We start from the raw sequence: 12,598 nt of genomic DNA, 5'->3' as shown, positions 1-12,598 counted from the left end.
AAAACTGGTTACCCAAAAAAAGTTCAAGACTTTTAATTCCGCTTCAAAAAAGGAAAAGTCGCCAGCGTTTTGGAACTTTAATACATTTTCGGAACACAGGATATGATGTAAGTGACAGAAGACTGAGGAAGATCTAGCTGCTTTTTAGCACTTCGTCTGGTCTGAGGTGGCAAAGTCAACTCTGGCGAAAGAGGTAATGTTCAATAAAATCCGCACTTTAGTGAATTTGTGGAGTAGTGCCCGATCGCTGGAGCAAAAATACGCCAGGGTCCGAAACTGCGGTAGCGACGGTCTGGTTTGTTATCGAATTGGCACTTGTGAATTGGTGATGTCCCTGCGGTTGGCAACGCTAGTGAATTGTCGCTAGTGTTAGCCACTTCACTTTTTAGTAAGTTTGCCCAAAAGACTCACCACTTAAAATAGAACAAAAGCTCCACTCATGGTGGATGCCAACTTACCTGGTTCCTGTTAGTAGAAAACTGCACCGGACTTGGGCACTTGTGAGTAGGGTTGACACCTGGCTGGTATATTACCGGCCTGGCCGGTAAAAATGATGGTTGATCCCAATGTTATTAATAGGGGAAAAAAGATAAATATATAGGAAGGCCGGTATTTTTTTTCCAGAAAAGGTGGCAATCCTATTTCTCTGCAAGGGAGCACATGTGGAGTAGAGTTAAAATCCAAGCTTTAAAAAGGTCTTCTTCCTGGATTAATCGGCGCATGGGCAGTAGGAGCATTTACCGGTACGGATCTACTGCTCATGCACCGAAAGTCACGAAAGTCGGAAAACTTCTCGACTTTCGGTGCATGCGCAGTAGATCCGTACCGGTAAATGCTCCTACTGCCATACGCCATAAACGCCGGTCAAAGCAGGAAGAAGACCGCTCGGGAGAAGATGGCGCCTGTGAACTCCGTGGACAGGACCTGCGCAGTGGGGTAACAAGTTAGGGGCATTTGCCCTGGGGGAGGAGGGAGGGGGGGCAACACAGGGAAGGGGGAGGGATTTTTGCGCCTAGGGGGTTTCCTTCTACTTTAATATCTGGAATGATTTCTGGAGATGTTGCCCATGGCAACCAATCAGCAATTAGATTTAAACAGCCACCTATTAGTTAGAAAACAAAATCAAAGATCTGATTGGTTGCTATGGGCAACATCGCCAGAAATCTCTCCAGATATTTATCTCCTATGTTAGTAAACATGTTACAGACTTATCCTGCTTAATGAGTGTATAAATACATAAGCACTGAATTCATAATTTTATAATGCGGCCGAATATCATCCCTCCACTAATATCTGTCAAGTAGTAACCAATCGCCATTTTAACTGGCCATTACTGCCTTCACAGCCCCATTGTCTCAACATCGTGTGTTTATATAAAAGCGGATTTCACTAGAGTTCACCATTGATAAAACTTTATTGAAAGGATCATTCCATGTTTTTGGTCAAAATACTAACTATCAGATAACCCTGCGCTACCTAACAAAGTACTGATGCAACGCAATTGCACCGAGCACTTGCTTGACATCTAAATACTACGTCACACCCGGCGCTACCCAGAATTCCATTGATTTCAGCACAGAAGCGCCTGCGCATTATTGCAAAGGCTCCCTGGCCAATCGCAGCTAACGTTTGAAACTGTCACGGCCGGCGAAGCCTGTCCGAGCTACAGCCAATCAGCGTCGATCTTACAGTCTAACCCAAGGCCCCCGGAGAGAGGAGCAGCAAGGCAAACTAGTGGAGAAGCTGCAAGATGGCGGCCGCTTGCTGAGATAATTCCGCCAACTCTCCGTTGGTTTTTCTTTTCCGCCCTAGCCCTCGTTTCGAGGAAAGCAGATCGGAATTGAGCCTAGAGACTTCCCGTCGCCGTGTACTAGTGTTCATTTTTTTGTTTTGTTTTAGCAATTGTTTGAAAGGAATCCGCCTCGGTGTTGTATCCTGAATCCAGCAGACATTTTCTTTCTTACGCCTCATAACGACACACGGGATAGAAAGCGTCGCCGCCTTCGTCCCCTGTGGGTCGCCCGGGGTCGCGGCAATGACTTCCATACACTTTGTGGTGCACCCGCTGCCCGGCACGGAGGATCAGCTCAATGATCGGTAATGAGAGGGCGGCGAGCGAGGGGAGGAGACATAGGCAAAGCCTTGGCGCTCCAGCTGTTACTCCCAACACCCCCCTTGTCTTTAGCACAATTGCCGGGGCTGATTTTTGGGGCGAGGAGGGTAAAAAAATCAAATGGGGCTTCAGGTTCATAGGGACCCCCTGGGGAGTTTGTAGAGACACTAGTATAATACTAATCTATTGTTGTGTGTGTGTGTGATTGCTCGATATTTTCAAGGATGTCTACCCTGGCTGTTGTTGAACTACATCTTACAGCTTTCCTGTTGTTGCCGGTGCAAGTTGCTCAGGAGTCAGGGTGAGCAGTGACATGACCATGAGGCCTGGGGAAGCCACATGTGCTTCCATTTCTCTGCCCATGCCACTCATAGTACTTTGTGCTGAGGCTTATTCTTTATTAGTCTCTATGGATAGTGTGTGGGTGGACATTGAATCCAAACACATGTCTGGACTCATTCCAGTATATTAAACATGGGCTGTCCAGCTGCGGCCCCCCGGGCCAAATGTGGCCCTTTGATTTTTTTTATAGCCCCCCCCAAACTAGGCCTCTCCGTCGCTTCTATGGATCATAATGTTTTATTACAATCATTATCCTTTAGTAAATAACTGGCCTACTATAAAGAATCAGTGCATTTTTGTATTGGACACTTCTCCCCTATAAATAAATAGTGTTCTCATTAATAGGATAAAGGTACATGGCTGAAAGCTGAGTGGTTTCTAATAATCCTTATATTTTACAATCTCTGGCTATTGTATAGGGTTGTAGAACAGGTACTGTATCCATTATCCGGAAACCCATTATCCAGAAAGCTCCGAATTATGGAATGACCATCTCCCACAGGCCCCTGGCCTCATAGTTTAGTTAATAACTGGCCTACTATAAAGAATCAGTGCTGGATTACATTTTTTGTATTGGACGCTTCTCCCCTATAAATAAACAGTGTTCTCGTTAATTGATTGTATTTGAAAATACGCTTTGTTTATGTCAGAACTTTCTACTTCAGGAAAAGACACACGACTAAACGGCTGTGGGGCCCCCCAGTGTCTCAGATATTTAATTTTTGGATATCTGTAAAGCCCCCCACCCCTTGCCCTTTAGTTAAATTATTATTGATCATCAATATGCTTTTTTTAGAAGTCACCAAGCAGTTCCTTAATAGTATAAAGATACATGGCTGAAAGCTGAGTGGTTTCTAATATCCTTATATTTTACAATCTCTGGCTATTGTATAGGATTGTTGAACAAGTACTGCATCCATTATCCAGAAACCCATTATCCAGAAAGCTCCGAATTATGGAATGGCCATCTCCCATGGGCCTCATCGTTTAGTAAATAACTGGCCTACTATAAAGAATCCGTGCTGGATTACATTTTTGTATTGGACGCTTCTCCCCTGTAAATAAATTAGTGTTCTCGTTAATTGACAGTTAATTGATTGTATTTGAAAATACTCTTTGTTTATTTCAGAACTTTCTACTTCTGTAAACAACAGGAAAAGACACACCGCTAAACAGCTGTGGGGCCCCCCAGTGTCTCAGATATTATTTATTTTTTGCCTATCGGTAAAGCCCTCCCCTTGCCCTTCAGTTATTATTGATCATCAATATAAGTTTGTTAGAAGTCATCAAGCAGTTCCTTGATAGTATAAAGATACATGGCTGAAAGCTGAGTTGTTTCTAATATCCTTATATTTTACAATCTCTGGCTATTGTATAGGATTGTTGAACAAGTGCTGCATCCATTATCCGGAAATCCATTATCCGGAAACCCATTATCCAGAAAGCTCCGAATTATGGAATGGCCATCTCCCACAGGCCCCTGGCCTCATCGATTAGTAAATAACTGGCCTACTATAAAGAATCCGTGCTGGATTACATTTTTGTATTGGACGCTTCTCCCCTGTAAATAGTGTTCTCTCTCATTAATTGACAGTTAATTGATTGTGTTTGAAAATACCCTTTGTTTATTTCAGAACTTTCTACTTCCGTAAATGATAACAAAGGACACACCACTAAACAGCTGTGGGGCCCCCAGTGTCTCATAGAATTTATTTATTTTTTGCATAAATTTAAAGCCCCCACCCCTTGCCCTTCTGTTAAGTTGTTATTGATCTTCAATATAAGTTTTTTAGAAGTTATCAAGCAGTTGAAGGCTGAGTGGTTTCTAATATGCTTATATTTTACAGTCCGTGGCTATTGTATAGATTTGTTCAAAAAGGTACTGGATCCATTATCTAGAATGCTCCGAATTATGGAATGGCCATCTCTCATATGCTTAATTTTAAGCAAATGAACCAAATTTTTAAAATCCGTGGCTAGTGTATAGGTTTGTTAAACAGGTACTGGATCCATTATCCTGAAACCCATTAACCCTGGAAACCCATTATCCATTATTATGGAATGGCCATCTCCCATAGGCTCCATTTTAAGCAAATAATTAAAATATTTAAAATCTGTGGCTATTGTATAGGTATGTTGAACAGGTACTGGATCCATTATCCGGAAATCCATTATCCAGAAAGCTCCGAATTATGGAATGGCCATCTCTCTTAGGCTCCGTTTTAAGCAAATGATCCAAATTTTTAAAATCCATGGCTATTGTATAGGTTTGTTGAACAGGTATGGGGTCCATTATCCGGAAACCCATTAAGCTCTGAATTACGGATTGGCCGTCTCCCATAGGCTCCATTTTAAGCAAATGATCCAAATTTTTAAAAATTATTTTCTCTGTAATAATAAAACAGTACTTTGTACTTGATCCAAGGTTTAATGAATCCTTATTGGAAGCACAACCAATCTGTTGGGTTAATTAAATGTTTTACATCATTTTCTAGTAGATTAAAATATGAATATCCAAATTACAGAAAGATTCGTGATCCAGAAAGCCCCAGTTCCTGAGCATTCTGGATAACAGGTCCCATACCTGTACTACACAAGTCCCATTGAGTCATGGGACACAAATCACATCACCATTCAGCATTTATAAACATATATTTTACAGGATATTCATGGCTCTCGTTAATTACAGTCAGATACTGAGGATTAATAGAATATTTATGGTCATTATGTCAATTTGGTCGTCCGTTACAAGTATGGAACTATTATCCAGAATGTTCAGGACCTGGGATTTTTCCAGATAAGCTATCTTTCTATAATTTTGATCTCCATACAATGGCTTCTCAAAATTATTTTAAACATTAAACCCAATAGGATTGTTCTGCTTCCAATCAGGATTAATTATATCTTAGGTTGGATCAAGTACAACCTACTGTTTTATTATTACAGAGAAAAAGAAATTCAATTGTAAAAAATTTAAATTTTATTTTATTAAAATGGAGTCTATGGGAGACTTGACTTCCTGTAATTCGGTGCTTTTTGGACAACTGATCTTGTACCTATTTTAGATGTAATCTACTATAGAAATAGTGTAGCCAGAATGTTACACTGCCAGGTCAATAAAATTAATGGCTTTTCAAAGCCATTACTTCAGTCATTATTGACTTTTGGCTGCACAGAATGATTATATTAAACAGATAAATAAAACTAATTTTACATGCTGTCTGTTGTGTTCATGTTTGCGGGTCGACAGCATGTCACAGGCATGTAATCTGTTCAGTGTCATATGAAATGTGCCCCAATCAGCCACAACACTGGTTTGTGATTGGCATCTTTCCAGAAAGGGAAAAAAAGGCATCTTTTTGGCTTTAAAAAAAAAAAACCCAAAACATAAGGATCCTTCACAGACAGGCATATCATTTCCATAACTCCTCAATGTAAATAGCAGTGTTAAGTCTCCTCCCAATAGATTTAATCTAGTCTTTTCAGAAATATTCTTTTTGGATTGAATTTGGGTATTCAGTCTGGAACCATCCCTGTGTTTATTTACTGCCCCCTGATTACCCCAGGTCAGCTATTGTCAAGGGGTAGTGGTTATTGGAGGGGTAGTTAATCTTTTTGCATCTTTTCATTTTGGTCTTTATTTTTTTTTTTTAACACTTTTTGTTTTTCTTCCCTTCCTCTTTTCTTTTTTTTTCAATACCTGACCCCTGACAGTCCAAAAACTATTGCTGTGTGGCTTCATTTTTGTTACTTTTATTATTTATTTCCCTGCTCAACTCTTCTATTCATCATCTCTTCATCAAACTACTGCTTTGGTTGCTGGATCAAACTGGAAAGCAGCTGAACCAAAAGCTAAAACTGTATAAAGTGAAGACCAATTGCAAAGTGTCTTGAGAAGATCTCTCTATACATCATACTTAGTTATTTTACTGGTGGACTGCTCCTTTAAAGTTTGAAGGTTGTTCACCTTCAAACAACTAGGGGCACATTTACTATTGGTCGAATATCGAGGGTTAATTAACCCTTGATATTCGACCGTCAAAGAAAATCCTTCGACTTCGAATATCGAAGTCGAAGGATTTACCGCAGTTCGTTCGAAGGATCGTAGGAAAAATCACTCGATCCAACGATTAAATCCTTAGATTCGAAGGATTTTAATTCATTGATCAAACGATTTTCCTTCGCTAAAAAAATAATTAGAAAGCCCATGGGAACCTTCCCCATAGGCTAACATTGGTGCTCAGTAGGTTTTAGGTGGCGAAGTAGGTGATCGAAGTTTTTTTTTTTTTTTTTTTTAAAGAGACAGTACTTCGACTATCGAATGGTCGAATAGTAGAACGATTTTTAGTTCGAATAGTTCGATTCGAAGTCGCCAATTTGATGGTCGTAGTAGCCAAAAAAAACCTTAGAAATTCGAAGTTTTTTTCCTTCTAATCCTTCATTCGAGCCAAGTAAATGTGCCCCCTAGTTGTTTTTAGATAGATCACCAGAAATAACAACTTTTTCCCAATTACTCTCTCTTTTGTATACGTGGCTGGTTTTCTAATATTGAAGTGTAAAGTGTCATTTTTCACCTTCTAAAGCAGATCTTGAAGGGCGGGTCGCCGACTCTGTAAACTGTTCTAAATTGATACATTTAGTTGATACATTTCTTATCTTTGTCCCTGCTGATCAGAATCCCTGAGTTTCATTACAGGCAACTGTTGGAATTGATACAATAGTTGTTAATACTCCAGAGATGCTGCTGAGAAATGTATTAACTAAATGTTGCAAAATTGTAACAGTTCAGAATCTGCACCTGAATTACTGAGCTGCCAGACTCAAACACCAGAGACACAAACATTCAACTTTAAACTTAGATTTTGGAAAAACAGTAAAAAACAAACAAAGGAAAGTAATCGAAAAAAGTCTTTATTTCTGGGGAACAATCTAAAAACAACTGAAAAAAGTGTTTGGAAGGAGAGCAACCCCTTTAAGTGGCAGATGAAGTAAAGTCGTTGGTGCTTCCTGAATCGGATACATTGTACCTAGTGGCTTCTGCACGTGGCTAGGAAAGGGTGCTGTGTCATGTGATGACATTGAGCCGCTCTGGCAAAGTGATTTGGCTGCACATAGAGCCAGCCCTGCATTCCTGAGCAGTGAATGGAGTGTGTGATAATAGCCTTTTTATAAAGGCCACATGTAATATCAGATCCGCTTATTGATTGTAGCTATTAAAGGAGAACTAAATCCTAAAAATGAATATGGATAAAAAGGCCATATTTTAAATACTGAACTTATTGCATGAGGCTAAAGTTTCAGCTTGTCAATAGCAGCAATGATCCAGGACTTCAGACTTGTCACAGGGGGTCACCATCTTGGAAAGTGTCTGTGACACTCACATGCTCAGTGGGCTCTGAGCAGATGTTGAGAAGCTAAGCTTAGGGCTCGTCACTAATTATCAAGCAGAAAATTAGGTTTGTCTGTAATATAAGCTGATGCTACAGGGCTGATTATTAAATTGTGATGCTAACTGCACTGGTTTTCGTGCTGTCATGTAGTAATTATCTGTATTAATTACTAATCAGCCTTATATTGTGACATTTCTATTCTATGTGTACTGTATATTGTGAGTGGGTCCCTAAGCTCAGTAAGTGACATCAGCACAGAGCATGTGCAGTGAATCAGCAGAAAAGAAGACGGGGAGCTACTGGGGCATCTTTGGAGACACAGATCTTTACTGCTAAAGGGCTGTGGTTGCCTTGGGCTGGTACAGAAGCACAAAACATAATGTACAACTTTTCTAGCCTAGTTCTTTAGTTAAGCTTTAGTTCTCCATTAAACATGCCACCTCCGCTCTGTGTTTACATTTGCTGCTGCTGGTATGTTGCATTCTTATTGTATTTGTGTGTATATTTTGTATACAAGAACATTTCTTGGGGAAGTTCAGGCATGTCGGGGTTAAGTTTGTGCAGTGGCCAGTTGACACGTTTTGCTCCTGTTTCTCAGTCACACATCTGGTTGCAGAAGCTCCGCCCCTCGCATGTCAGCGCTGACTGCAGCCTCTGCAGCACCTCCTAGTGTCATATTTATTTATATTTCTTTAGCTGTATCTATGGCATTGCCTATATAAATAGGGATGGGTACGTTACATGGCTGATCCCTTTCTTGCCATATGCTTGTGCTTTTACAGCAAAATCAGTGACATCTGTAAACTGTAGGGATGGGCGAATTTTTTCGCCTCACGACAATTTTTTTGACACCCATAGACCTTAATGGTCGCCGGCGGCGAATTTTTGGCAAAACTAAATGGGTCAAATTCGTCCATCCCTAGTAAACTGTTTTTGATCAGTTGCAGATGACGGCATTTGATTTCTATTCCCATATTGCTTTCTGTGTGTTATAGTTACTGTATTAGGTCTTTGATATTTTCTTACGGAAAGTTGGCTGGAAAAGGTCTTTGTGTTCTGATTGCTAAACGATTTGTCTTAGGATTCATGTGATAATGTTTCTCTTGAAAATATAAACAGTGCCTAGTTAAATAACATGTTTGTCTAAAATGTATGTGGGTAACCATGATCCCTGTGCAGTTATACCCTAAATATGTATATATATATATATATATGTGTGTGTATATATTATAATATATATTTATGTAATCAGAAGGACCCGCAACACATATAACGTGAAACAAACATATTTATTATAAGTGCATGTCCAACGTTTTGTCCCACATTAGGACCTTTATCAAGGACAATTTGCAAATGGATATGCATTTATAAAAAATAAGTTTGTTTCACGTTATATGGAGTGCGGGTCCTTCTGATTAACTGTATGCTATATTTGACCCTTCACCCACTGTCAAATTAAGACCAGTAGGAGTGCAGATACCGTGTGAGAAGTTATATATATATATATCGAGAGAGAGATCTCTATCTATCTCTATATCTCTCGGCACTCACGATAAAGTTAATATGTGCCTGAGTGCAGAAACATCAAAAATTCTCGATAAATATTCAAAAGAATCCACACTCACAGGACTTATAAAAAATATAGTTTTTATTTTCAGAACTTCAGACTGACGTTTCCATACAACCCTAGTCCTTGGCCTTGAGAAAGGTTGGGCTAAAACGTCAGTCCGAAGTTTTGAAAATAACTACAGGTATATTTATACTATAATTTTTTTTTTTTTTTTTTAAACTGGAGCAGACTGGTCCTTGCTGGTAAATAAATGGTATGTTTAACTGTGTATAACAGATTTGGATTAGTTAGGGGCATAAGAATAATTTCCGATATAGAACAGGGAGCAAACACTGTGATGCTCTTAGCCTTGAGCCTTTGTGTTTAATGCATTTTATTTTAGCACAGTTACATTCCATTTCAAATTTTACAAATGCAACAAGCTCTGTGTTTTTTTTTTTTTTTTTTTTTGTGACAAGTTAAAAAGACAACTAGCATAGAGGAATGTAAGATGGCCTCTCAAAACACTGTTTTAATGCTATTTTGAAGGCAGTGACTGTTACTCATGACCGTGTCAGCAGTGTAGGGGCAGGACCCTCCTCTAATTGGTCGTCGTTCAGATATTGACTGGGTTCTGTTTTTTAAGGACTGCGTCAGACCATGGATATGATCCAAAAGATGTTTGGTCTTTGTGGGTCCCATTAATGATCTAGTTGTTGGCCTGAGGGCTAAACAATTGTAATAGTCATTGTTCAGAGTGTAGATTTAGGGAGATAATTCTCTTCTGCAGGGGGCAATCTCCCCAAACTGCCTCCCTTCTGCCTGCTATAATCCAAAAACGCCAGCTTCTCATAGCAGGGGAAAGGGAGATTGTGGCCCCACAGAAGAGGCGATTAGTCGCCAGGTGACTAAATCTGCCCATGTTTCCCCTGCCCTAAGTGATCCAGTCATTGGCCTGATAATTTTTTTTTTTTTTTTTTTGATTTGTTGAAACAATGGGATCTTTCTGTGTATAACTAGTTTAGATTTTATCTGTCTTAAAGGCGACATATAGCACCCCCCCCACATAATGATTGATATATAGTGCGGGTTTTACTTTGTGCTAAAAATTCTCCTTATCTTTAAAACATGGCCCCTTTATTGGATTTTCCCATAGATTTACTACAGCCCCTGTGTGTTTCAGATGAGGGGTGGGGGTGTGCTAATGATCTCTGCAAAAAGCACAATAGGAGATAGGAGGGAGTAGCCAAAAGTTGTTGTTCATGTGTCATGTGCTGACACATTCTGCAGCAATTTACAGCGATTATACATCATTCACTCCAGTCCCTGGCACAGTGGAGCTTACAATCTAAGGTCCCTAACTCATTCCTTCACACTATGGTCAGTTTTGGTCATTAGGAGAGAAATGAACCTGTCTGTGCTTTGCAGCGTGGAAGGAAACTGGAGTTTGTAGACGAAACCCACATAGACACAGAGAAAAGGTACATCTTTCTTTCAGATATTTTCCTGGCTGGAATTAGTCTTCTGGTTACATTAGCACTCTCCCCTCTGTTTATAGTTTGAGAAGGTCAGGACCTGCTGCTTTTTTTGGAAAAAGGCAGCTGCTGACCCAGGAGAAGGATAAGGCCACTGTCTAGTTACTTGTTTTTTCTTTATTGGGGTAAGAGTTTCCCCATGTCCCCAATAGCTTACCATCACATTTAAAGGACCAGTAACGTCAATTTTTTTTTTTTTACAAAATTCGTTAGTATACATTGAAATATAAACACCAACACACTTTAAAATTTTAAATTGCAAAGCCTTTATTAAAAAATAACTTGCTGAAACTCCACTTCCTGTCCTCTTCAGAAACGGCGACAGGGCGACCATCCTTCCTGCAGCAGTTGATTTCTTCTCCCTGGCTATCTCTCCTGGCCACTCTATGTCTGCCGCGCTCTGCCAGCAAGATTGACAGCCAGCTTCTTCTTCTCCAGTCACTTCTTGATGCAGCCGTACTGGTCCTGGTGGTGAACATCTACGGGGCTTGCACAAAACCGGCGTGCGCTGGACTTCTCCCTGCACACTCGGTGTGCTGCTGCTGCGGACTCTGAGCCCTGCTGCCCCTTTGTTTCCCGTGCACCCTGTGTAATGGAGGTCCCTACTGACTGGGGGTCTGCGGCGGAGAGCGCTTGTTGTTGCTCCCACCGCCGGGCCTGTCACTCCTGATCGCTGCTCTCATGGAAAGTAGCGCATGGAGAGCCTGTCAGGATCTGACAGGAGAGCCTCTCAGCGTGGCGCTGTCCCAGGCGCTGCCGTCTGAACTGAAGTGAACTCCACAAGAGTGCATTTCTGTACGGAAACTCTGACGGTTTTCCTTGTACTGTGTACTTCACCGATAACAGCTTCAGTTCAAGCGGCAGCGCCTGGGACAGCGCCACGCTGACAGGCTCTCTTGTCAGATCCATGGCGCTCTCCGCCGCCCCCCACACGCCGCAGACCCCGCAGTCAGCATAACAGATTATAATTTGTTGGAGAAGACAAACAATCGACCGTCCCAGTGTCCAACCACAACTGAGAACCGATAAGAGCTTCAGTTCAAACGGCAGCGCCTGGGACAGCGCCACGCTGAGAGGCTCTCCTGTCAGATCCTGACAGGCTCTCCATGCGCTACTTTCCATGAGAGCAGCGATCAGGAGTGACAGGCCCGGCAGTGGGAGCAACAACAAGCGCCGCAGACCCCCAGTCAGTAGGGACCTCCATTACACAGGGTGCACGGGAAACAAAGGGGCAGCAGGGCTCAGAGTCCGCAGCAGCAGCACACCGAGTGTGCAGGGAGAAGTCCAGCGCACGCCGGTTTTGTGCAAGCCCCGTAGATGATCACCACCAGGACCAGTACGGCTGCATCAAGAAGTGACTGGAGAAGAAGAAGCTGGCTGTCAATCTTGCTGGCAGAGCGCGGCAGACATAGAGTGGCCAGGAGAGATAGCCAGGGAGAAGAAATCAACTGCTGCAGGAAGGATGGTCGCCGTGTCGCCGTTTCTGAAGAGGACAGGCAGTGGAGTTTCAGTAAGTTATTTTTTAATAAAGGCTTTGCAATTTAAAATTTTAAAGTGTGTTGGTGTTTATATTTCGATGTATACTAACGAATTTTGTAAAAAAAAATTTTGACGTTACTGGTCCTTTAAGGTAATATGCTGTGGAACATTTTTTTTTTTAATACTGGTA

The 12,598-nt window shown here is 41.2% G+C and overlaps 1 protein-coding gene across 8 annotated transcripts in view; it reads left to right on the top strand.

Moving 5' to 3' along the window:
* Positions 1-1,618: 1,618 nt before the first annotated feature.
* The window catches only part of ubr5.S (ubiquitin protein ligase E3 component n-recognin 5 S homeolog), a 106,453-nt gene continuing 95,473 nt past the window's right edge, over positions 1,619-12,598 (top strand). For 4 of the 8 annotated variants that reach the window (XM_018223897.2, XM_018223896.2, XM_018223898.2 and 1 more), the window contains exon 1: positions 1,619-2,097. In XM_018223897.2, the coding sequence (XP_018079386.1) occupies positions 2,036-2,097 (62 nt within the window). In that variant the 5' untranslated portion in view covers positions 1,619-2,035. The remainder of the gene's footprint in view (positions 2,098-12,598) is intronic. The other 4 variants (XM_018223902.2, XM_018223901.2, XM_018223899.2 and 1 more) reach the window with 1 other exon arrangement.

This window comes from Xenopus laevis, chromosome 6S (genome assembly GCF_017654675.1).
Source record: "Xenopus laevis strain J_2021 chromosome 6S, Xenopus_laevis_v10.1, whole genome shotgun sequence".
Lineage (NCBI taxonomy): Eukaryota > Metazoa > Chordata > Amphibia > Anura > Pipidae > Xenopus > Xenopus laevis.
The sequence above is the reverse complement of the archived record's forward strand: the minus strand, read 5'-3'. Positions and strand labels throughout refer to the sequence as shown.